Here is a 22,179-nt window from a genome sequence, read left to right as displayed (position 1 = left end):
TTGTTTTCTTGTTCTCTTTTGTTCCTTTTAGTGTTTGTTGCCTTCCCTTCATTCTTATGGCTTTTCCTTTCTTTCCGTTTTGTGTTATATGTTTTGTCCATTTTATTCTCACACTTGTGGCATTGTTTTATTAGGAACTAGGGACTGATGACCTCGTAGTTTGGTCCCTTCTCCTGCCTTTAAACCAACCAACTATGATTGCTAGTGGCTTGCCATTAGATGAAGAAGACGTGTGACTCTCACAAAATTGCCACAATCACGATATTTGTAAACAGTTCTTGCTTTCATTTTACAACTTGTCCGTGTTGCTGATAATGCATTAAGCAGTCTGATAAAGTAGTAGTGGCAGGTGGCATTGTGGCATGGTTATTTCTTTGCAGGTCTTCAGAAACTTGAATCATAGTTTTTGTACTGCTAAATGTTTAAGACAAAGCTTTTTTGGTGCCAAGAAATTATAAGCTCGCCATGTTTTTGGCAAGAAACAGAAGTTGCTAGAGATTTCGGATAAGTGGTATCATTGATCATCAAAGTGAAAATGGGATTGGAATTTTCAGTTTTCTGTGTCAGAATATCACCATCTACTTAGTGTGTGAAGAACGGACCACTGTAAACTTATTACCCATTGTTATTGACTCTTGGAAAAGTGGTCAGTAGCATTTAAGTGTGCAGCTTTTCAATAGTTGGGGCAGCGTGGTTCATTGGTACGGGGAGACAGGATGAGGGGGAAAATGTCACACTCTATAGAATTAGTCAGTGTAAAGATGTTATAGTAGAGCATCAATTATGTGAATGTTGATTAGCTGAACTGTTATTTGCTCTATGATAATGATGGAAGCTGACGAAATGATTTAAAATTTGTGCTGTTGCTTGGGCTTGAAACTGAGTCTTCTTGCTTTCTAGGCAGGTATGTTAGTCGTGACACCACCACAGCTAACATAGCTGCATGGACTACCTTAGTCACAAAGTTATTCAAGTCTTCAGCTTACTTTCCCCTTCTTAGATTGTCACTAGTTTAATTAATTTCTTCAGTTTCCATCATTGTTGTAGATAAATATGACTCTGTTGTGTGGAACAAAATGTAATTATGTTGTTTGCCGATTCGTGCTGCCCTCCCTCTGCTACGGTATTGCCAATGCCCCCATAAGCACAATTGACGAGCTGTGGACAATAGTAAACATTCACACTCTACTATGATCACTTGTGTCACCTTTGCTGTTAATGATACTTTTCTCTATAGTACCTTGATAAAGTAATAGGTGTTTTTTCTAATTGCAGAGCTATGCTTTTTGGTGGACTTCGAGAATCACAGCAATCAGAAATTGAGCTTAAGGGAACCTCATTAAGTGCTTTTAAGAGCCTCCTCAAGTACATCTACACTGGTCATATGTCCCTGGCAAACCAAAAGGTATGATAAAACTTTTGTAGCATTTGTTTGTGCTTTGCTTTTTACCATGAAGTTTGTGAATCTTTCCTTCTAGTCTTTTCTCATTCCTTACCCTGGTCCTGGCATGCGCATACACACATGCCCCCCCCCCCATACCAAACCTCCCACTACCCACTCCCTAACCCTAGATATTTTCATAAAACTTTTTACTGTATGTTCTACTTAAATTATCCGTAGAGTATTCTGCAGAAAGTGGTACGCCTTTATCTTGTTCTTTAAGTTACAGACTGTCTCTGTAATTATGCATTTGATGAGCTATTAATTATAGAAAACTGTTAATTTAATAACTGCCTCCAACTCATGCATACAGTTGTATGCCATCACTGCTGAGTAATTTTGTTTGTGCGCTTGAAGGGAGCGTACAATTTGATCTATAGGAGAACCTCGTTCAATCTCTTAGAGGATTTTCAGGTCTCATGACAGAACTTAAAAGTGGAAGATGCGAATGGTGGAACTATGAGTGAGATGTGTGTGTGCATTTTGAATGGACTGCAGAGTATTTGCAAGGCAGTATGCGAAGGTCATTCCGTAAATCGTAGCAACTATGGTATGTTGTGAATGTACGGTCTCACCATTATCGCAGTACTTTCGAAAGCACGCAGCCAACTTTACTGAAATCATCTGACAGATTGCAACCTCGTGTGAGTCTGGCTCAGTACCGGCACCTGAAACATTCAATAGGAGGTTGGCCGTGCTACAACATGTATCCTCTTTCACCCAGCCTACTCACCAGACCTCAGTCCATGAAAACTTCGACCTCATTCCACAACTGATGAAACCGTTGTGTGGGAGATGATTTGGAAACAGGTCAGATATCCTCATGGGATTTTGGCGACAGGTGGCACACACAGATGGCGATGCCAGTGGCATTCGGTGCCTTCCCCATTGTTCACAACACTGTGTGTATGCTCTGGCACACTATTTGGAAGTGCAGTAGTTGATTTTGATTAATTTTTATTCATTTTGTACTTGTGCACAATAAATTTGCACCGAGTTCCAACTATTGTGCGGTGTGTGTTGGAGGGTACTTTGTGTACTGCTGTCAGTTCTCCATTTTCTGTTAGTCACAAATGGTTCATGGGAAGAAAGATCGCTGGTAAGCCTCTGTGGGGCCTCATCTCTCCCTATTTTATCTTCATGATCTTTTCATGAGATATGCGTAGGAGGAAGCAATATGCTTGTTGACTCTTCTAGGAAAGTATGATCTCAGAACTTTTACTGTAAACCATACCTTTATGCAGAGTGCCTCTCTTGCAGCATCTACCACTCGCTTTTGTGGTTATTAAATGAACCTGGAAAACTGGTACAGATTCCATACTGACGAGCGTTATTCAAGTATTGGTCCCACAAAAATTGTGAGCTACTTCCTTTCTTGGCGGGCTGTATTTCCTGAGGATTTTTTCCAGCGAATCTGTCTGGCATCTGCCTTCCCTGCGATTAGTTTTATCCGATCGTTCTACTTTTCATTGCTCCGTATGCATACTCTTAGATGGATCGTAGAAGTAACTGCTTCCAATGATCATTCTGCAATTGTGTAATTGTACAATGGTTGGTCTCCATCTGGGTATATACAATACATCACATTTGTTTGCGTTAAGTGTCAGTTGCCACTCCCTGCACAAACCACTGGTCGTCTACAGGTCTTTCTGCATTTTGCTACAATTTTCTAGCATTGCAACTTCTCTGTATATAAAAGCATCATCCACAGAAAGCTTCACAGGGATTCCAGTGTTGTCCACCATGTAATTTATATATATTGTGAAGAGTCATGGGCCTATACCACTCCTTTGTGATACGCCCAAAGTTAAGTTTATATCTGAAGACTTCTCTCCATTGAGAATAATATGATGATCTTTGTGCTATAAACTCTTCCATCAATCACACAGCTGGTCTGGTATTCCATACTCCAGTATTTTGTCCATTATGCGGCAGTGGAGAAGTCACCAGTGTAATCAGATATTTGAAAATCAGAGAGTCCTACAGCTTCTTTTATATTTTTCACTTATGTCTTAAAGTGAACATTTTTTCATGTTTAAATGCATGGGTTGTGAAAACTGTTGATGTACACATAAGAAATAAAAAGAAACTTGCAACTAACACACTTTATCGTGCAAATGCCATTAGTCAGTGAGGAAATGGTTAGGAATTGAAACTAGCAACACATTTGGTGGCATCTGATTTTATCTTTAATAGATAAGAGGTTATTGTTATAAAAATAAGTGTTTTTTACACTGTAAATAAGTGATTGAGACAATAGTTTAACATTGGTTTTGTGAAAGCCTTATTTAATGTAATCACAAAGTTCTTACTAAGTGATGACACTTGTTACCATATTCTGGTGCACTCCAGCAAGATATTTACATACTTTGCATGCCTTTACTGCGGTGGATAGAATTTACAGTATTACTGGCAAGCATCAAGGACTCATCAAAGTACAATATAGACACACAGAAACAGGGATTTGAGCATGAAGTCTCAACCATTCTGTAGATTCTCTTTTATTATAAGCAAAAGAATAAGAAAATCAGAACGACTCCTCCAGGCTCATCTTACTGAGCCTAATGGAAGTTCAGAAGAGATGTATTTGGTAGAAGCAACACCTCTAAACTTCAGCTGTAGCACTGTAACTAGCATTTCTTGGCTCATCCTTAAGGCACCTAAGATAGTGTCCAATCACTTGTGGGTGGCACAGGAACTGAATTTGGGGGAGCAAAGCAAAAGTAGAAATGTTGAAGTTGGTTTCCAGAATGTTGCTTTACTTTGCAAGATACATCTGTAGTGCCTTAGGTTACTGCTTGGACCACTGCATAGATGAGTGATACAGGTATTATTACCAGTGGCATTGTGAAACAGTTAAAATTTTTTAAAATAATCAATACTCTAGGACCCAGTAGAATCCCTCTCAGATGCTCTACAGAATTTGCAGCTAAGTAAGCTGCTGTGTTAATCATTATATTTACAAGGGTGGTTAGATAAGTCTGATAAATTTCCATCAGAGAGAACAACGGTTTTATTGTGCCGTCATGATTGGTAAGCTTGTTTATTCCAAGGATCACATAAAGTATTTCACTATGTAAAGTGTACAGTTTATTGTTGACAGCTGTCTGAATTGGTTAGTGCCAACTGCAGCTCAAAATGGGGAAACAGTTTGCTGCAGTTATTAAACATTTTCATCTTAAGGGTTGGACTGCCACACAGATGGAAAGAGAATTGGATGAAATTCATGTGGACTTTGCACCATCATTGAAGACCATTTACTTTTGGAGTAATGAATTTAAATGTGATCAGACAAGCACGATCCGGCTGTCCAATTGAAAGTCACCACGAAGTCGTGGACAAAATGTTGTGGTAATGTAAGACCTCCGAATTATTGAGATAGCTGAGATCAATTGATCGATTGCATAATATCCTATGCAGAGAATTGGCTGTGAAGAAGTTGTGTGTACGAGGCGGATGCTGTAATCGTTCACAGTAGACAAAAAGCACAAATGTCACAACATTTCATTACAAATGTCTGGCGATGTTTAACTGCAATCTGCAAGACTTTTTTGCCAATTTGTGACTCGTGATGAAACCTCGATCCATCATTAAATGCCAGTCAAAACAATAGAGGAAGTCTGATGAAAGTGCACTGAAGACAGCAAGAACTGTTTTGTCAGCTGATAAGGTGATGGCCACTGCTTTTTGGGATTCCCAAGGAATAATTCTCATAGACTACTTGGAAAAAAGGCAGAAATATAACTTGACCCTATTACATTTCTTTGTTGGATTGTTTGGTACTTGGGTTGACTGAAAAAAAGATCAAGGTTGGCACGCAAAAAAGTTCTTTCACCAGGATAATGCACCATCCCACACATCAGTGATAACAGTGGGGAAAGTACGTCAATTTGGCTTTGAATTGGTTCCTCGTCCATCCTATTCACTAGACATAGCCCCAAGTGACTTCTTCCTGAAACTGTTGTTTGCTGGGAAGAAAGTTTCGTCAAATGATGAAGTGGCAGTAAGTTAACAAGTATTTTGCTGGGTTTGACAGAATCTATTTTTCTGATGGGGTGAAATAGTTGGAAAATCCCTGGAACAAGTGTATATCCCTCAAAGAAGACTGTAGAGAAGTAAGGTGAGTTGTTTACAAAACAAACATTTTTTTCTTGCTTTTTTAACCAGACTTATCAAACAAGCCTCATAGTAGATAGATCCCTTAATAACTGTGCTCAGAGTTTGGGAAATGCTCAGGTCTCTCCGGTCTACTAGAAGAGCGGCAGAAGTGGTCACAAAACTGCTGTCCAATCTTATCAGTGTCCATCTGTTGTAGGGTCCTAGACTATATTCTATGTTCAAACGTAATGAGCTATTCACAATAGACTGACCTGCTCCAAGCCAACCAGCACGGATTCTGAAAATGTCAACCGTGTGGAACTCGACTTGGACTTTTCTCACATACGTTCCTGAAAGCCATGGAGTCAGGCAATGAGATGAATGCAGTATTTCTTGACCACGTTGTTTTTTGACAAAAGTATGCTTATTGGAGTATCAAATAAAATTTATGATGTGGTGGAGGATTTCCTGGTAGGCAGAATGCAGCATGTTATCTTGGATGTAGAGACAGCAACATAAGCAGAAGTAACTTCAGGCATTCCTCAATAAAGTGTGTTGGGACACTTGCAGGTCGTGTTGTGTATTAATGACATGACAGTAAATAGTAATAGTAGTCTCACAGTTTTTGCATGTAGTATTATTATATATAATGAAGTATTTACAGAAGAAAGTTGCAGAAATATTCAGGTGGATCTTGATCAGATTTAAAAGTGGTGCAATGATTCACAACTTGCTTTAAATATGTAGAAATGTGAAATTATGCACTTCACAAGAAGAAATTGTTTTCTGTGACTACAATATTCTCTACTGGAATCAATCAACTAGTAGAAATAATGGGTGTAACTACTTGCAGGGATATAAAATGCAATGGTACATAGGCTCAGTCAAAGATTCATTGGTGGAGAACTGGAGAAATGCAATCATCCTGTAGAGGACATGGCTCATAAATAACTTGTGCATCCGAATTTACAATATTGCTCAAGTGTTTGGGACCCATACCAAGTATGACTGATAAGGGATATTGAACATATGCATAGTAGGGCAACTTTGCAATTTTGCTTATGAAACAGGAAGGCGTGTTAGAGTAGCTGACATTATTTCACGTACAATAGCTTCTTACTGACCATCTCTCATTGCAACAAAACTACTGATACTTGAAGGCAATTGTGGATAACAGCTAGTTTCTTTTTATACTTATGATACGGGAAGCTCGAAACACAGTTTCAGTTGCCCAAAGCAGTTTGATGCAACCCCAAAAATTACCAAGAAAATTGAATCTGATTTCTGGCCATCTTTATCTTGCTAAAACCAGAACGATTTTTTTAAAGGCCACACGGCTCTGTGGTAGAATGCTTGCTGCCGTGTGGGCTATCCAGGTTTGATTTCCGGCCGATGATGTTCCACAAAACAGTAGTTTTTATTAATGAGAAACATCGTATAGTAAATGACATTACATGCAGACGTATAAAGACATCTTTTAAAGCTCAAAATAATTAGTTATAAAATTTTGAAGAGCACCAATAATAAAATCCTGAGTATACTCTTGCACTGGACTTAGACTAAAATCCAAAAACCCAGTCATTTTTTAGTTTTGGTGGAGCCACGAAGTTTAACTACGTATTTCACAACAGTTTTCTGTGAACATAAATCTCGGAGTAGCTGGGCGGAGCACAGTGGGTGCATTCATGTCCTACTACTGTTCAGCACTTTTCAGTCAGCTGATGAACTGTTATCACTTTGTCTCTAAGGAAGTAACATCACATTCTTCTTCACTTTCTGAGCCACTGAATTCAGTGTGAAACTCGGAGCATTACAGCCATCGTTTTCTTTGAAAGCGTTGCCAAGCAACAATAGAGAGAGTCTGAAAGTTTCTGTTTTGTTGTTGACTATCCAAAGCTGCACACAGTAAAGGCAATATCTAGTGCCAACTACCTCAACAGCCAGGCTACATATGTGGCACTGGTTCCTCTTTAGTGGACAGACACTTTACTATTGGCATGAAATAGATGTAAGTGCGGTTTTGTTTTTTTTGAAGGTCTGTTCCTAGGTTGCCCGAGTATACTTGGGATTTTAAGTTTCTGTCAAATATTAAGTAACTTAACTTCGGGTTTTATGTTGAGGGGTTAAACAAAGTTGCATGTTTTACGAACATTTTCATAAAGTGTAAAATGCGTAGAGATGAGAAAGAAAAAGAAAGAAAGAAAAGAATTGGTAGCTCTCAGGATAAGGAATATATGTTTATAGTCTCGTTTCTGTCCTTACTTTTTTCTGTTCCTGTTGAATACCTTTCACTGTGTTCTTCAGTCCAGAGACTGGTTTGATGCAGCTTTCCATGCTACACGATCCTGCACAAGTTTCTTTGTCTCCAAGTACCTACTGCAACCTACATCCTTCTGAATCTGCTTAGTGTATTCATGTCTTGGCCTCCCTCTACGTTTTTTACCCTACACGCTGTCCTCCAGTACTAAATTGGTGATCCCTTGATGCCTCAGAACATGTGCTGCCAACCTATCCTGTCTTCTAGTCAAGTTATGCCACAAATTCCTTTTCTCCCCAATTCTATTCAGTACCTACTCATCTAAACTTCAGCATTCTTCTGTAGCACGGCATTTTGAAAGCTTTTATTCTCTTCTTGTCTAAATTAGTTATCGTCCATGTTTCTCTTCCATACATGGCTACACTCTATACGAATACTTTCAGAAAAGACTTCCTGACACTTAAATCTATACTTGATGTTAACAAATTTCTTGTCTTCAGACACGCTTTCCTTGCCATTGCCAGTCTACATTTTATATCTTCTCTACATTGACCATCATCAGTTATTTTGCCCCCCAAATAGCAAAACTCATCTACTATTTTAAGTGTCTCATTTCGTAATCTAATTCTTCGAGCATCACCTTATATAATTCGACTACATTCCATTATCCTCATTTCGCTTTTGTTGATGTTCATCTTATATCCTTTCAAGATACTGTCCATTCTGTTAAACTGCTCTTCCAGGTCCTTTGCTGTCTCCCACAGAATTAAAATATGGGCAACCTCAAAGTTTTTATTTCTTCTCGTATTTCTTTTCTTCTTTTAATTCCTACTCCAAATGTTTCTTTTGTTTCCTTTACTCCTTGCTCAGTATACAGATTGAATGACAGCGATGATAGGCTACAACCCTGTCTCACTCCCTTCCCAACCGTTGCTTCCCTAATGCCCCTCAACTCTTAGACCTGCCATCTGGTTTCTGTTCAAATTGTAAATAGTCTTTCGCTCCCTGCATTTGACCTGCCACCTTCAGAATTTGAAAGAGAATATTCCAGTCAACATTCTCAGAAGCCTTGTCGAAGTCTACAAACGCTAGAAACGTACATTTGTCTTTCTTTAAGGGGAGTACGTACGTCCTATACCTACAGTGTTAAATTTGCGATATTGATGATCCATTATCTCAGAACCTTTGAGAGATAGAGATCTGAAATTTTAGGAAGTATAGTTTCACTCCTTTTCTGATTACTGAACCGGGATCAGAATATGCAGACAAATAAACAGTTATGATTTTTCAAAAATTGTGTTCAATTTTTTAAAAAAGTCCACTGTTCCTTCTCTAAGTAAAAACCATTACAAGGAGATATGTTTTGGTGGTTCAGCAGGTGCAGTATATTAAGAGGTGACGTAGTGTAAAATAAGACATATGTATCTGTAATAGTTCCTATGATAATGGATCAAATATTTTAAAAAATGTCATTTCTGGGAAATCAAGTTTAAACATTCCGTTTGATATTAACTCACATATGGAGTAATGCCAGCTCCTAGGCCCATAATCAGCATTATCTGGATCGTGCACCCTGCAAATCTAGAAGCTTCCTTCTTTTCCTGCCTCTTGCTTCTTAGTCATTTCCTCTACTGCATGCTGTGCTTTCACGATCCTGAGTCAATCCATTCGCTGGAAGTCTTGCAGTGTGCTGGGTCCTGGAGTGATACCAAGTCACTCTAGTACCCTTATTGCCATCATTAAATGTTGTCACAGCATCAAAAACTCCCAAGCATAGAGTTTCCATGCATACAAAGACATTTTTTGGTATGCGGGTCCAAATGACATTATCGAAAGACTCATTCGGGTTTTCTGTTCGACCACGGAAACATTTGGAAAGATCAGGATGAGCTAACGTTCTATATATTGGCTTAATTACCTCTATCATTGCAGATGTTATGCTGTTTTTGTGCCTAAATTTTTCCTCTATACCTGCTGCCTGAGCTTTGCGGGTAGAGACCATATATAGGTGTATCATCAGTGGATGATTTGTGGAAGAATGTCGCCCACACTGCTCTTTTCATTCCTTGTAGATCATGTGTGTTGTTCCTTATTGCCATTCCATAATATTGCTGGAATTCATCAATGTTTTTGTCTGTAACTCTTCCTTTCCCATTTAGAGTCCTTACATCTGATAACTTCTTTTTTCCTTTTGTCTGATTCAATTCTTGAAGACGTGTTCCCATTTGTATTTGAACATGGCCCACACATTCAATCTTCAAAATATCTTTTTCGCCATAGGGTTGCTTTACCATGACTGATTTTAAGGCCTTTGAATCACAATCCCCCTAGTACTTAGTATAGCACACACCTCTTTCCTGCTGTGCTGTGAGCGTTTGAACATAGAAACAACTGCAGCAGCCTCCATACCCCCGCTAGTTCCCTTGTAATTCTAAGCACAATTTGTTTTGTGTCTTTCACTTCTTTCATTGTCTACTGATTTACACTGATGGCAGTATTTTGTTAGCTCTTTGATGTCTAAAATTTTACCTGTGTCTATACTAGTGACAGTTGCAACTGGGGGGGCTGAATGCCTATGTCATTTAGATATAAAATTTACTAAATATACGCTAATTAAAACATATATAACTGTAATTTTTATGAAAAATGCACGTCTTCTTATTTCTAATTCCACATCGTGCAACAAAATTCCTATTCTTGTTGCAAATATAACTGCTTAGTCACTGATCTTTCATAAAAGATTAATAAAAATGGTTTAAAATAAAAAGTATAATTGTTCCATCTGTGTGTATTTTAAGCACCACAGAAATGGTTGTAGAACATTCACCTTTGATTAAAAATTTTCAGTGCCAGGAATCGAACCCAGACTACCCACATGTCATGTAAGAAGTTGTAACCTCCCCCCTCACTTATCGACCTTAATGACAGTGAAAAATTAAACCGCGTGTACCTAATGGAAATTTGGGAAAAGCAATCGTCTCTGAAGTTAATCTATCGGTAAAGAGGGAGGAAAGGGTTACATCTAAATGAAAGAAAAAATGCAAATGAAACTGGTGGAAATTAATTTTGAAAAGGGGTAAAGTTAATAAAGAAAGTAAATGTGCGGCCGTTACGTTAACAATTAACTAGCGGTAATTAGATATTTGAGATTTGGGGGAAATCACGGTCGCCAGTCCTAAGGACAATTACTATAGTAACTGAAAAAGAAATGTTATTACACATATAATTAACACTAGAAGCGTGGCAACTGAAGGTTGACACGTGTAGTGTGAAAACTGAAAGTTTGTCAGAAGTAATAAATTTCGCTACACTCTGACTTAATTTAGCAAAAGAATTAATAAAACCGGAAAATCGAAAGTTAATTTAGTGACTGAGGTTAATAGTGAGCTTTCTTTCTGAAGCACATCGAAATCCAGTAAAATACGGTTAGTCTTGGACTACCTCAACAATCATTTCAAAAGCAACTTGACTCTACGCAATTTAGAAACAAGAGATTTTACTTTGAACTTGAATTAAATGATTCTGAACTATTAACAATAGTAAAATTTAGTACGTACCAAGCTGAGCTGCAGTCACAGGTAAGCTAAAATATGCTAACAAAACTCGCACTCTAAATTTGTGCTCGTGTAACCTAAATATTGTAGCCAGCTACTGAACTTTGAAATTAAAGCAGTGAAATCTAATTATATTATTTTAATGCTGGCGTTTGAATTTCAACGACACTCGGGTTCATTTCGGAAAAGGAAGGGACCCTGCTTGGCAATGCAATTGGGACAATGAGCAACAAAGGTTCATGCTAAGTTGCTGTAATTTTGCGAGGCAAATGGAACAATTTGAAAAGCTGAGGTCTGCCATACAGTTCTGAAACTTTACGTGCTTTTAGTCTTCCTTGTTGGTTGATTGAAGGTTTGAAGCCGTCGATCGAGGAGGTGGCGACAGTCACTCATTGTCGGCCGTCGCTGTTGCAGAAGCTGGATGTTGGCGCGCCTTCTTCTCGACACGGTCACCAGGCGAAACGGGCTCTTGATGTGCGCCAGCTAATGCTTCCCGTCCGCAACACCATGTCAGAAACTATCATCGCGAGTCGAGCGCAATTACATGCTGCCAAACCCCGAAAGCGCGGCAACTCGCGGGAGCGTCACACAACACCTGCTCCACTCGCTACTCCCGCCAGACTCTCCCTGCCCCGCCCGCGCTTCACGCGGCAGAGTTAACACTACCAAAGACCCTACACACTTTGAGTCTTCACACGACCTATCGATGTAATCGTTCGATAGCAGTTTTCCCTAGGCAAGACCCAGCGTAAAAATACAAATGATATTTTCGAAACAAACCAATTATACATCGACATAAATGCATAAATATATATATACAAACAGTAAAACAATTACAATATATAAAGAGACAGAAATGTCATATCTTGAGGTAACAAAACAAGGAAAAAAAAAATAATAGTACAATAGATGAAAATAGGAGGATATGCATTTCCGGCGTTACAAAGTCTACCACAGAACAGTGTAGTCCATAGAAAGACAACAAAGAGTAGTGAATTAAGGATGCTCTGGTGGACCACTTGTCACCCCTGCTCTGTACGTGGATGATTTCTGCATTTGTGCTAGCTCACAGTTACCATATTTACTCGAATCTAAGCTGCACTTTTTTTCCAGTTTTTGTAATCCAAAACACCACCCGCGGCTTAGAATCGAGTGCAAAGTAAGCGGAAGTTATGAAAAATGTTGGTAGGTGCCGCCCCAATTAACTTCTGCTGTCGAATATATGTAGCGCCACACAGGCATGCTTCGCAGGCACAAAGATAAATACTGGCACCAAAACCTCTGCGTCAGTAACTAAATTAAAAGAAGAGGTAGAAGAATGTAAACATTATGCCATGTATTCTTTTGTCTTTGCTGCTATCTCATTTAAATCATGTGTGCCAAATAAACTACGAAACTAGAGTGAGACAATAGCAAACATGGAAGAATATACATATCATGTCATGTTTATATTCGTATTATTCTTATGCTGAATAGTGATACAGTCAGAAATGAAGCATGGCAACTGACTAGATTTTTAAATCTAAGATGACTATAATTTCTGTGCAGAATATAATGTACTAAAGAGGAATCTGCAAAGATTTTCAAACGGAGAAAAATTTTCGCTAGACTCTCGTTCAGAACATCTTCTATCATACGCAGTCTATTGTATGGTTCGTGTTGATCATTATCAAAGAAAGCAGCAGTGTAAGTAACAACAGATAACATTCTCTTGCCATTGTTTCGCTTATGAGACAGTTCCTCTCTTTTTTTTATTGTAAGCTGTGGTAGCGCGCACAAAAGCAAGCCATACCGTGAGCAGTGACAGGTTGTAAACACTCATTATCAGAATGTGACAAACAATGCATGACACAGTACAATAATGAGTTTTCAGCTTAGAGTGACGTAAACACCTATAACAAAGAGAACGGTACTTACCAGATCAAAGCAAAATAAGCAGTCGATTCAAACCAGACGAAGCATGTGAAAAAGGAAGGGTAACCATATAAATACGAACAGGGCGCCTGGCACATAGCAATGGCTACTTGGTAAAGCTTAACTGTTAAGCTTACGACTTGAACCAAACTACTGTACCTGTACCTCCAGGGTGCCATTCGATCTAAATTGTGTCACATATACAATGGACCAACTTTGTTTAGATTTGGAATGCGGTCTAAAACTTTTGTCTCCCCTTGAATGTAGTCTGAAATTTCAGGTGCAGCTTAGATTCGGGAATTTTTTTTTTTTCCTTGATTTCAAGTATCAGTTTTCAGGTGCAGTGTAGATTCGAGTAAATACGGTAGTGGCCTCTGCGGAATGACAGCTCCAGGGTGCCATCTGGCACACTTCCATATGGATACTTAAACAGTTTTCAGTTCTCCCCCCTTAAGTAGAGGGTGGTGCATTTCTGTCACTGTAATACGGTCCATCTTGATCTGGAGCTCTAGCTTGATGCCCAACACCTGACTGGGGTCCCCTGCTTCCGTTTCTTGGGTCTTGTTTATGACAAAAAGCTTAGTTGGTTGCCCCCATATCCATAATCTGAATGTTGGCTGTTGTAAATTCAGTGTCCTTTGCATCCTTGCCCACACCTCTTGGGTGTGCAGATCATTCATCCCTTCCCCGCCTTTACTGGGCATCAGTTCTGTCTTGTCTGAACTGTGACTGTCAAGTTTATAGACCAGCTGATCCTTCCTCTTGGTCATGGCTCACTATCCTGGTATCCGTTTAGCCACTGGTGCCTTTTGCACTAGCTTTGTCAACAACTTCTGGTTGACATTGGGATTCCTCCTCTTTAGATTTGGTGGTCCTGGTTCCCTACGCCGTCAGTATCCACTCTTCCCTGCTCACCTCTTCTGACCGAGCGAGGTGGCGCAGCGGTTAGCACACTGGACTCACATTTGGGAGGGCGGCGGTTTAATCCCGCGTCCGGCCATCCTGATTTAGGTTTCCCGTGATTTCCTTAAATCGCTCCAGATAAATGTCGGGATGGTTCCTCTGAAAGGGCATGGCTGACTTTCTTCCCTGTCCTTCCCTAATCTGATGAGACCGATGACCTTGCTGTTTCGTCTCTCCCCTCAAACAACCCAGCCCCAATCCCACCTTTCCTGGTACATTCTTTTTGCGGCTTACTGCTGCCCACCCTTGGGTTGATTGACCAGTTGGGCTTCGTCTGTCTTCTCTCCGCTCTGATTTTCATCTCCCCTCTTTGTCCTCTTCCTCATGTTTTCTCCTGACCCCATCCCCTTTCCTCCCGTTGTTTAGACCCTTGGTCCCGGATTTGAATGGATCTCTTCTAGGGTTCAAAAGTGTCCATCACTCCAGTCGTGTTCTGTTGTCTGTTCCAAATGTCCTTGTGGGAGTTTCAGGATGCCATTGTTTTTTTAGACCGATGGCTCTAAATCCACTGATTGTAGGGTATGGAGTCACATCTTCTGTTGGCATGGAACACCATCTCTTGCCTGCCACGTGTGGGGTGTTTACTGCAGAATTGATGGCCATCTGTGGAGCCCTCTGCTTCATTAAATTGCCCTCACTTGCCTAAGTTGTGTTATGTACGTACTCAGTGAGTGGCCTTCAGGCTATCACCAGAAGTTTTCCAGCCACCCTCTGGTATCTGCCGTCCACGTTCTTCTTGCTGGACTTGTTGGTGCTACGTGTTCGATTGATATCCTTTGGATCCCTGACTACGTAGGTATCCCGGGTAATGAACTTGCTGACCGTCTGGGTGGGAGGGTATTCGCCGGGCACCTATGCCCCATTCTCCCTGTCTCGTCCAGAGATGGGTTTGTGCTGACTATTGGTCTGTCACCTTCATTATGGCCATTCTAGATTGACCCAGGGTTTTTTTACTCTGCAAGGAGCAAACCCCTCCCCCCATCCCCATTCTAGTTGTGAGGCTTCCCTCAGTGTGATTTGTATTTTGCTGGACTATCCCCGCCTTTTGGCCCTTCACACTAAATATGCCCTCCCTCCTTCCTCTGGAATTTGAGTGTCTCAGTTATCGTAGGCATTGATTATGATGGCCTTGACCTTGTCTCCACACTGGTCGGGTTCTCCCCATCTTTTCCCTCCATTTTGTTTGGTCTGTTTTGTTTCCCCACCATGTGTAGTGTTTCTGGGGTGCCCTGCTCTCCCTGTTTCCACCCACTCCACTCCTCCTCTTTCCTTTTTCTATTACCCTGACATGCATTTTCTGTCCTTGTTTGCCCATTATCCCTTCCCCTTGACTGGACTGTGCTATTTGTGCTGTTCCTCCATTGATTACTTAGAACATGGGACTGATGACCGTGCTCGTCCCCCCCCCCCCCTCCTTCCCCCATGAAAAAGGAAAAAAATCAACCAGCTATGAGGTGAAATTTATACACTTAAATGTTTTCAGAGTAGAATAATGTCAGACTTTCTACTATGTTGCAGTTAATATTGTGTACAATTGCTTCGCAGGAAGATGTGGTGTTGGACATTCTAGGCCTAGCCCACCAGTACGGTTTTGTGGACCTGGAGGCGAGTATTTCAGACTACTTGAGGGAGGCCTTGCAGGTGCGGAATGCCTGCATTGTGTTTGATGCTGCGCGGCTTTACGGTCTCACCCATCTGCAAGCGGTATGTGCCGCCTACATGGAGAGGCATGCTGCCGAGATGCTCAGGCACCAGACTTTCTTGCAGCTGTCACCGGTGAGTGCTACCAGTGGCCACTGTCATTGTCAGTGTGTTCTGCCCAGTATTTATGAGGTACAGTGAACTGGATAATATCTTGAACAAAGTTAAAAGATGAACATCAACAAAAGTAAAACAGTGGTGATTAATTGTAGTTGAGTGTCTGTGGGATGATACAGGGTATCTTGTACAGAATTTCTTTGGTGTAATGAATGGCAGCTTACTCTAAATGTAGAGAACATGTAGGTTAATGCAGGTAAGTAAGAAAAACAGTCCTGTAATGTTAGAATACTGTATTAGTGGCCACTGCTTGACATAGTAATGTTGATTAAATATAAAGCCTTAAATGTTGCAGAGCAATATGAAATTGAGTGAGTGCTTATGGTCGGTAATAGGGACAGATAGTTGACTTTGGTTTATTAGGAGTATTCTAGGAAGAGGTAACTTATCTACAAAGGAGGCAGTAAATATAACTCTAGTGCAACCCATTCCTGAGTACTCGATTGTTTGTATCCCCACCGTGTTGGATTAAAGAAATATATCAAAGCAGTTCAGTTTCTTGCAGCTAGATTTGTACTGGTAAGTTCGATCAATGTCAAGTACTACAGAAGTACTTCATGAAGATACATATGGGAATTTCTTGATGGAAGATGACATGGTTTTTGTGAAACACTAATGACAAAATTTTGAGAACCTGCATTTGAGACTGACGGCAGAAAAATTCTACAGTTGCCAACTTAGATTTCACAAAAGGGCTACGAAGACCATGATGTGACACAGTAATAGTAGTAGATGAGGTTTGTTATTTGGGCAACAAAGTACCTGATAATGGCAGAAATATAGAAAGTCTTTCCTGGATGTATTTGTCTGGAATGTAGCATTGTGCAGAAGTGAAATGTGGACAATAAACTGTCCAGATAAGAAATTTGGTGCTACAGAAGTATGCTGAACATTATATTGGGTAACTAATGAAGAGGTTCTTACTCAAATTGGTGAGGAAAGATGTCACAGGATGTGACTAAAACATCAGATTGATTGATAGGTCACATACTGATTCATGGGTCAGTTTGCAAATGGAGGGTAGAGCGGGGGGAAGAGGAGATAAAAAATTGTAGAGAAACCAATCCAGTGGTCGAGGTGGTGTAAAAAGGTCTCCGAGACAGCACACTGTGCTTTTGCCAGCTTTCATTTATGGTTTATGGCTGCATGTGGGAACAATAGCTGTCTGTGGAACAATAGCCGTCTACAGAGCTGTGACAACATTGAGATGTTGCAGTACAGATTTCTTGTTAGCATGGAAACAACTGAATTAGTTCGTCTGTTGGTAGTGTTACTGAGTGCTGTGCGGAACACTTAATGAACTTTCAAAATCCAGAACTTGTGAAATCAGCAGTTGCTGAACATAGTCTCACAAATAAACAGAAATAACATGAATAAGCTAAAATCATATCCTTTCCTTCTACACACCAGGATTCTGTATTAAAGAATCAGTAATCAGGATGCCTTTAATGTGGACAGTGGTTTTAATCTTAGCAGTGTTTGGAAGCAAGCTCTTGATACTGAGAAGACATTCAAAAATGCACTGAATTATCTACGTTCCTACGAGATTACTGGCTCTCTCAATGCAGACATAGACAAAGCCTCTGGCAGCACGACGTAATGACAATGTACACCAACCGATTGCTAGGGATCTGAAAATGTAGCATGTATTTTCGGCAAAATTCGAGACTATTTTTGGCAAAATTTGCATATATAATATGTTAATAAATGATTAGGCCTTTACTTTTACAGGGTTGTCACACCTCATGCTTGAAAATAAGCCTTAGTGCTTTGAAATTGACTAAAAAAAGACTGTTTCTGTTGAGAAGCAGTGCCATTTTCATGCCTCTGATTTAAGGCCATTCTCAACATTATTTTTCTTTTCCCATCCTGTTTGATAATTAAAAGATCTGTAGGGTAGCAATTTTGATGTTTTTCATGGGAATTCGTAGCTGTTCGACCCATAATTTACAATGCTACAGATAGAACCTACAAGGTAGATGACTTGGAAGCAGAACCAAAAATATGTCTATTCACATGTTAGGAGAAGATTAATTGAAGTCAAAATATATTAACGGATTTTGTTTTCCGGTTTTTTCCGGTTGCCTTACAGTGCAGAGTACGGACACTGTAAATCGGCACTTGGCCATGAGTGTAAAACAGACTATAATGGGAGAGAAGCAGGGTGGGAAACAAGCCCTCTCACAGGGCACCCAGCCTGCATCTTTTGTGTTTCTGCAGTAGCACAATCTTTTGCCTGGCCATAGGGATTGCCAGTCCCATTTGGTTTTGATGATCATTATCAAACTCCATAGTGGACCAGGATTAGTTTCTTCACTCATTTCAAAATAAGAAAAACAGCCTGCAGCACAGAATGCAAAGTGTTTAGTGTGGGCTAGTGTGCAGTCACTTGCTGATGCTGGCTGTGCCATAAATGAGGTGGTTCAGACCCAACGCCTGACAGTATTTGACGCAATCACAATTCAGAACACCTGCCACCTAGAACTGCCATCTTAAGGTGTCAGCTTTATAGCAGCTTTTGAACTTCAGCTAGTAGGCAAACTTATGTGTGTGTTTGTTCTAAGCTGCTAGGACCCACGATTGAGTCCTAATATGATTGTCCCTTTACATGGACCATTAAACTTCCCACAATTAGTGTGGCAGCAGAGAATCAAGTGCAGTGATATGTCATTGCATTCATGCAATTTTTGCTTTGAAAACACATTCTTATGCACATCATTTTTAGAAATCTTTCTCCACTAGATCTGCAATACCAATAACCGAAAACTGAGTTCATTTTCAGTGTTTGTATAAAGAACGTAAAGCCATTTCAAAATACACCTGATAAAATAGTTCATAGGAGTACAGTTCACTGTGAAATAGCATTTGTTGTGTAATTTCACATTTTTGTGTTTAGAGTCAGATATCACAACTGTATTCATATTTAACACCAATTGCGAATTTTGCAGAGTCCCTACCAATAGCAAGCCATGTGTGAGCGGTAAATGTTCAGCACAACAGCAGTTAAGTTGGTCAGTTATTCCTGGCAAAGAGAATTCAGGATTTCATTGAAATCTTGAGATTTTACCCAGATTTGACGTGACGAATAAACTGAGAATGTTTTGTACAGTTATGAAAGGGTACTCAGTCAAATTGGGGAGGAAAGAAATTTATGATGCAATCTTAATAAAAGAAGGGATCTGTTGATACAACACGTTCTGAATCGGCAGTTTGGTAAAGGAGGCAGGAGGAAAATTGGAGGGGGAGACAATGGCTTTAATACCATTAGGAACTGCAAAAACTGCAGGTTGCAGTAGTCAGGCAGAGATGAAGAAGATTGCACGGGGTAGACTAGTATGGAGGACTGCTTCAAACCAGTCTTCAGTTGAAAATTACCACCACCACCACCATCTCCTCCTCCTCCTCTTGTACCCACAGAAAACAGGAAAATGTCAGTAGTAACCATTTTGTATGGCATGTTGCAGGAAGCCCTCACAGAGCTGCTGTCACGCGACTCCTTCTATGCCCCCGAGGTTGACATCTTTCGTGCTGTGTGCCAGTGGGCTGCAGCCAACCCTGAGTGTTGTGAGCGGGCATTGGGGGAAGTGGTGTCAACAGTGCGGCTGCCCCTCATGTCCCTCTCAGAGCTGCTCGGCGTTGTCAGGCCTGCCGGCCTGGTCTCCGCAGATGCGATCCTCGACGCCATCCAGGCTCGGACCCAGGCCCGGAACTCGGATCTCCATTACAGGGGCATGCTGTGTAAGTTCACCCTTTGCTACATTTTTAGTGAGTAAAGTGAAATTTTACATTTGTAAACAGTGCTGTTTTTAAAACGTGAGTGTACAACCTGTCGCTCTTTGTGTTTGGAGGAATAAAAGCAAGGAACGTTCCAGGAAACAAATGCAAAAGTGAGAATTCTTGATGTTACTTCCTCTGGTGTCCAGCTGCCTTGCTATCCATATTTAAGATTCAAATACTACAAAAATTTATAATTTCCTTCTTGTTTTATTATTATTAACCCTTTCGTGGCTGCTAGCGCCAAGCTTCCTGCCTGCTTGGCCGGCTAATGGGGCGAATGTTTTGTGCGCCTGGCCAGTGGACTGTGGACGTGGCCCTAGGACTGCTGAAGGCTGCAGCCACTGTAGGCCACTTGCACATAGAACCCCTTTTCAATATTACTCTTTTTAAAATCATCATCTCACTGTACCGTCATATTGGTTGCAGTTTACGGTCACCATGAAAGAGAGCTTCAAAACTAATCTGACCTTTCTTCTATAAGTTTATTCTGGGTTACAAAAAAATTATTTTAGAGAAATGAGTGTTCTTATTTGTGACTGAAGAATTCTGTAACTTGAGATTTACATTATATACTGCACAAGTACGTTTCCAGATCCATAGTTTTGAAAGGAGCCATTCATAGACGCTCGGAACTTGGACAGTCTTCTGCTCGATGCAGCAATGAGTGTTGCTCAGAAACTGTATATATATTTTGCTGCCCTGTTTGCCTTTTGCGGCATCTTATACATCAGTTAATTACCGCTTCAGCTTACGTATGTATGCATCTTTCCTTTTGTGTAGGTTAGGAAATCAAATTGCATCTAGCAGATCAACTCGTAAGCTGAAATGAACCAGGAGCAGGTGAAAACTGTAATGCTTTCTGACAAGAAAAGCAGATATTGACGGTATTGGCAGCATTGTTGAAACACAGACAACAGTTAGTTGCCATTCTATATTATCCATTTACCTCCTCCTGCACCCGGGTGTACATAATGCTTTTAGCCTCAGGCCTTCCTACCTGTTGGTCATAGATGCATTGCTGTAGCCCCGAAAGAGTTAATCTCCTTTATTCAGTTTTTTTCTTGGTGAGGTGTCAAAAATGTGTGTGTTAATAATGTTAAAACCTACAGAGGCAACAGTGTGAATACATCGACCCAGAGCCCCCCCCCCCCCTCCCCCCTCCCCCCCCACCCGGGGGCTTGTCATGGCCAGTTGGCTATCACGGGGTGCAGCATCTTTTCCCTACTGGGCTGCATGTCTATCCTCTTGTTATTATTCTTTTTCCCCTCCCTTCGGGAACATGTTTGGGGTGTTAGTGGGAATGTACTGTTCTGTCACTGACGTAAGAACAGTCTCACCACTATTTTTTGTTCCCTTTTCCTTTATTTATTTACTTTCTCCACTTTGGCATTTCAGGTTCTTCTTTTTCTTCTTCCTCCCTGTGCAACTCCTCAAGGCTGGCTCAGGCGTCTGATGTATAACAGGTGACTGGGTAATGCATTATTGCCCGCCCTGGGTTGACGGGTAGGGTTCGCACGTACCCCCTGGTACAGGCGAGGCCCAGGGAGCGGTGATAGCCTAAGCTGCTACCTTCCCAAATTGCCAGCTGGTCCCTCTGTCAGGTGTGACCTGAGGTGTGAACAACGACTGAAGTCAGGTGTGCCCCCTTGTGTAGGGGCCCCCCAGTTGCCCCCTTACTTCATGAAGGACATGGCCATTTAGACATGCGACCTCAGATTCAGCTCTGAGGTTGTGAAATTGCCCATTGACAAGGTAGAATCGCCATCCCCTCATCCAGCTGTGCAACAAGCCATCAAACACTTGCCTCAAGGGACAAAGTCACCAGTTATACAACCTGGCAGGCTGGAAAGGACAGGAGTACTCCCGTGAAGACTTCCTACATCCCTCCAGCCAACCAACACCTGAGTCTTCCTCTGCTAACTGGACAGGCTCGAAGAAGTCCAACAAAGGCAAACGGTCTTCTCCTTCGCCGACTCTTAGATTCTCTTCGACGGTGTCACCTCATGATAACTTTGCCCAGCTGGCCTGCATGTCGCTGGTGTGCATGACCAACCGTTCTTCTGCGTTGGACTCTGCAGACCAACAGCACGAGAATGATGATGCTTCTGTGGACCTCAAGGAGCAGGATCCTCCTGCCTCTATGCCCTGTGTAGCAGCGAATCTTCGCAGGCTGGCACTCGGCAGTCGCCAGGGCGACATACCTTAATTTTTTGCTCATCATGACTCTCCTACAATGGGACATTGGCAGCCTTTGATCCAACAAAGAGGATTTACGGCTGCTTTTAGAATCGCAGCATCCCCTTGTACTCTGCCTTCCGGAAACAAAATTGCATCCACATGACTGCTTTGAGCTTTCA

The 22,179-nt window shown here is 41.0% G+C and overlaps 1 protein-coding gene across 1 annotated transcript in view; it reads left to right on the top strand.

Moving 5' to 3' along the window:
* Positions 1 to 22,179, top strand: part of LOC124716956 (BTB/POZ domain-containing protein 9) — a 125,597-nt gene that overhangs the window by 41,528 nt on the left and 61,890 nt on the right. The window contains exons 3-5 of the mRNA XM_047243550.1: positions 1,276 to 1,405; positions 15,773 to 16,003; positions 19,510 to 19,783. Coding sequence (XP_047099506.1) covers positions 1,276 to 1,405; positions 15,773 to 16,003; positions 19,510 to 19,783 — 635 coding nt within the window. The remainder of the gene's footprint in view (positions 1 to 1,275; positions 1,406 to 15,772; positions 16,004 to 19,509; positions 19,784 to 22,179) is intronic.

Source organism: Schistocerca piceifrons, chromosome 9 (genome assembly GCF_021461385.2).
Source record: "Schistocerca piceifrons isolate TAMUIC-IGC-003096 chromosome 9, iqSchPice1.1, whole genome shotgun sequence".
In the NCBI taxonomy this organism is placed as follows: domain Eukaryota; kingdom Metazoa; phylum Arthropoda; class Insecta; order Orthoptera; family Acrididae; genus Schistocerca; species Schistocerca piceifrons.
This window is presented reverse-complemented; position numbering and strand designations above follow the sequence as displayed.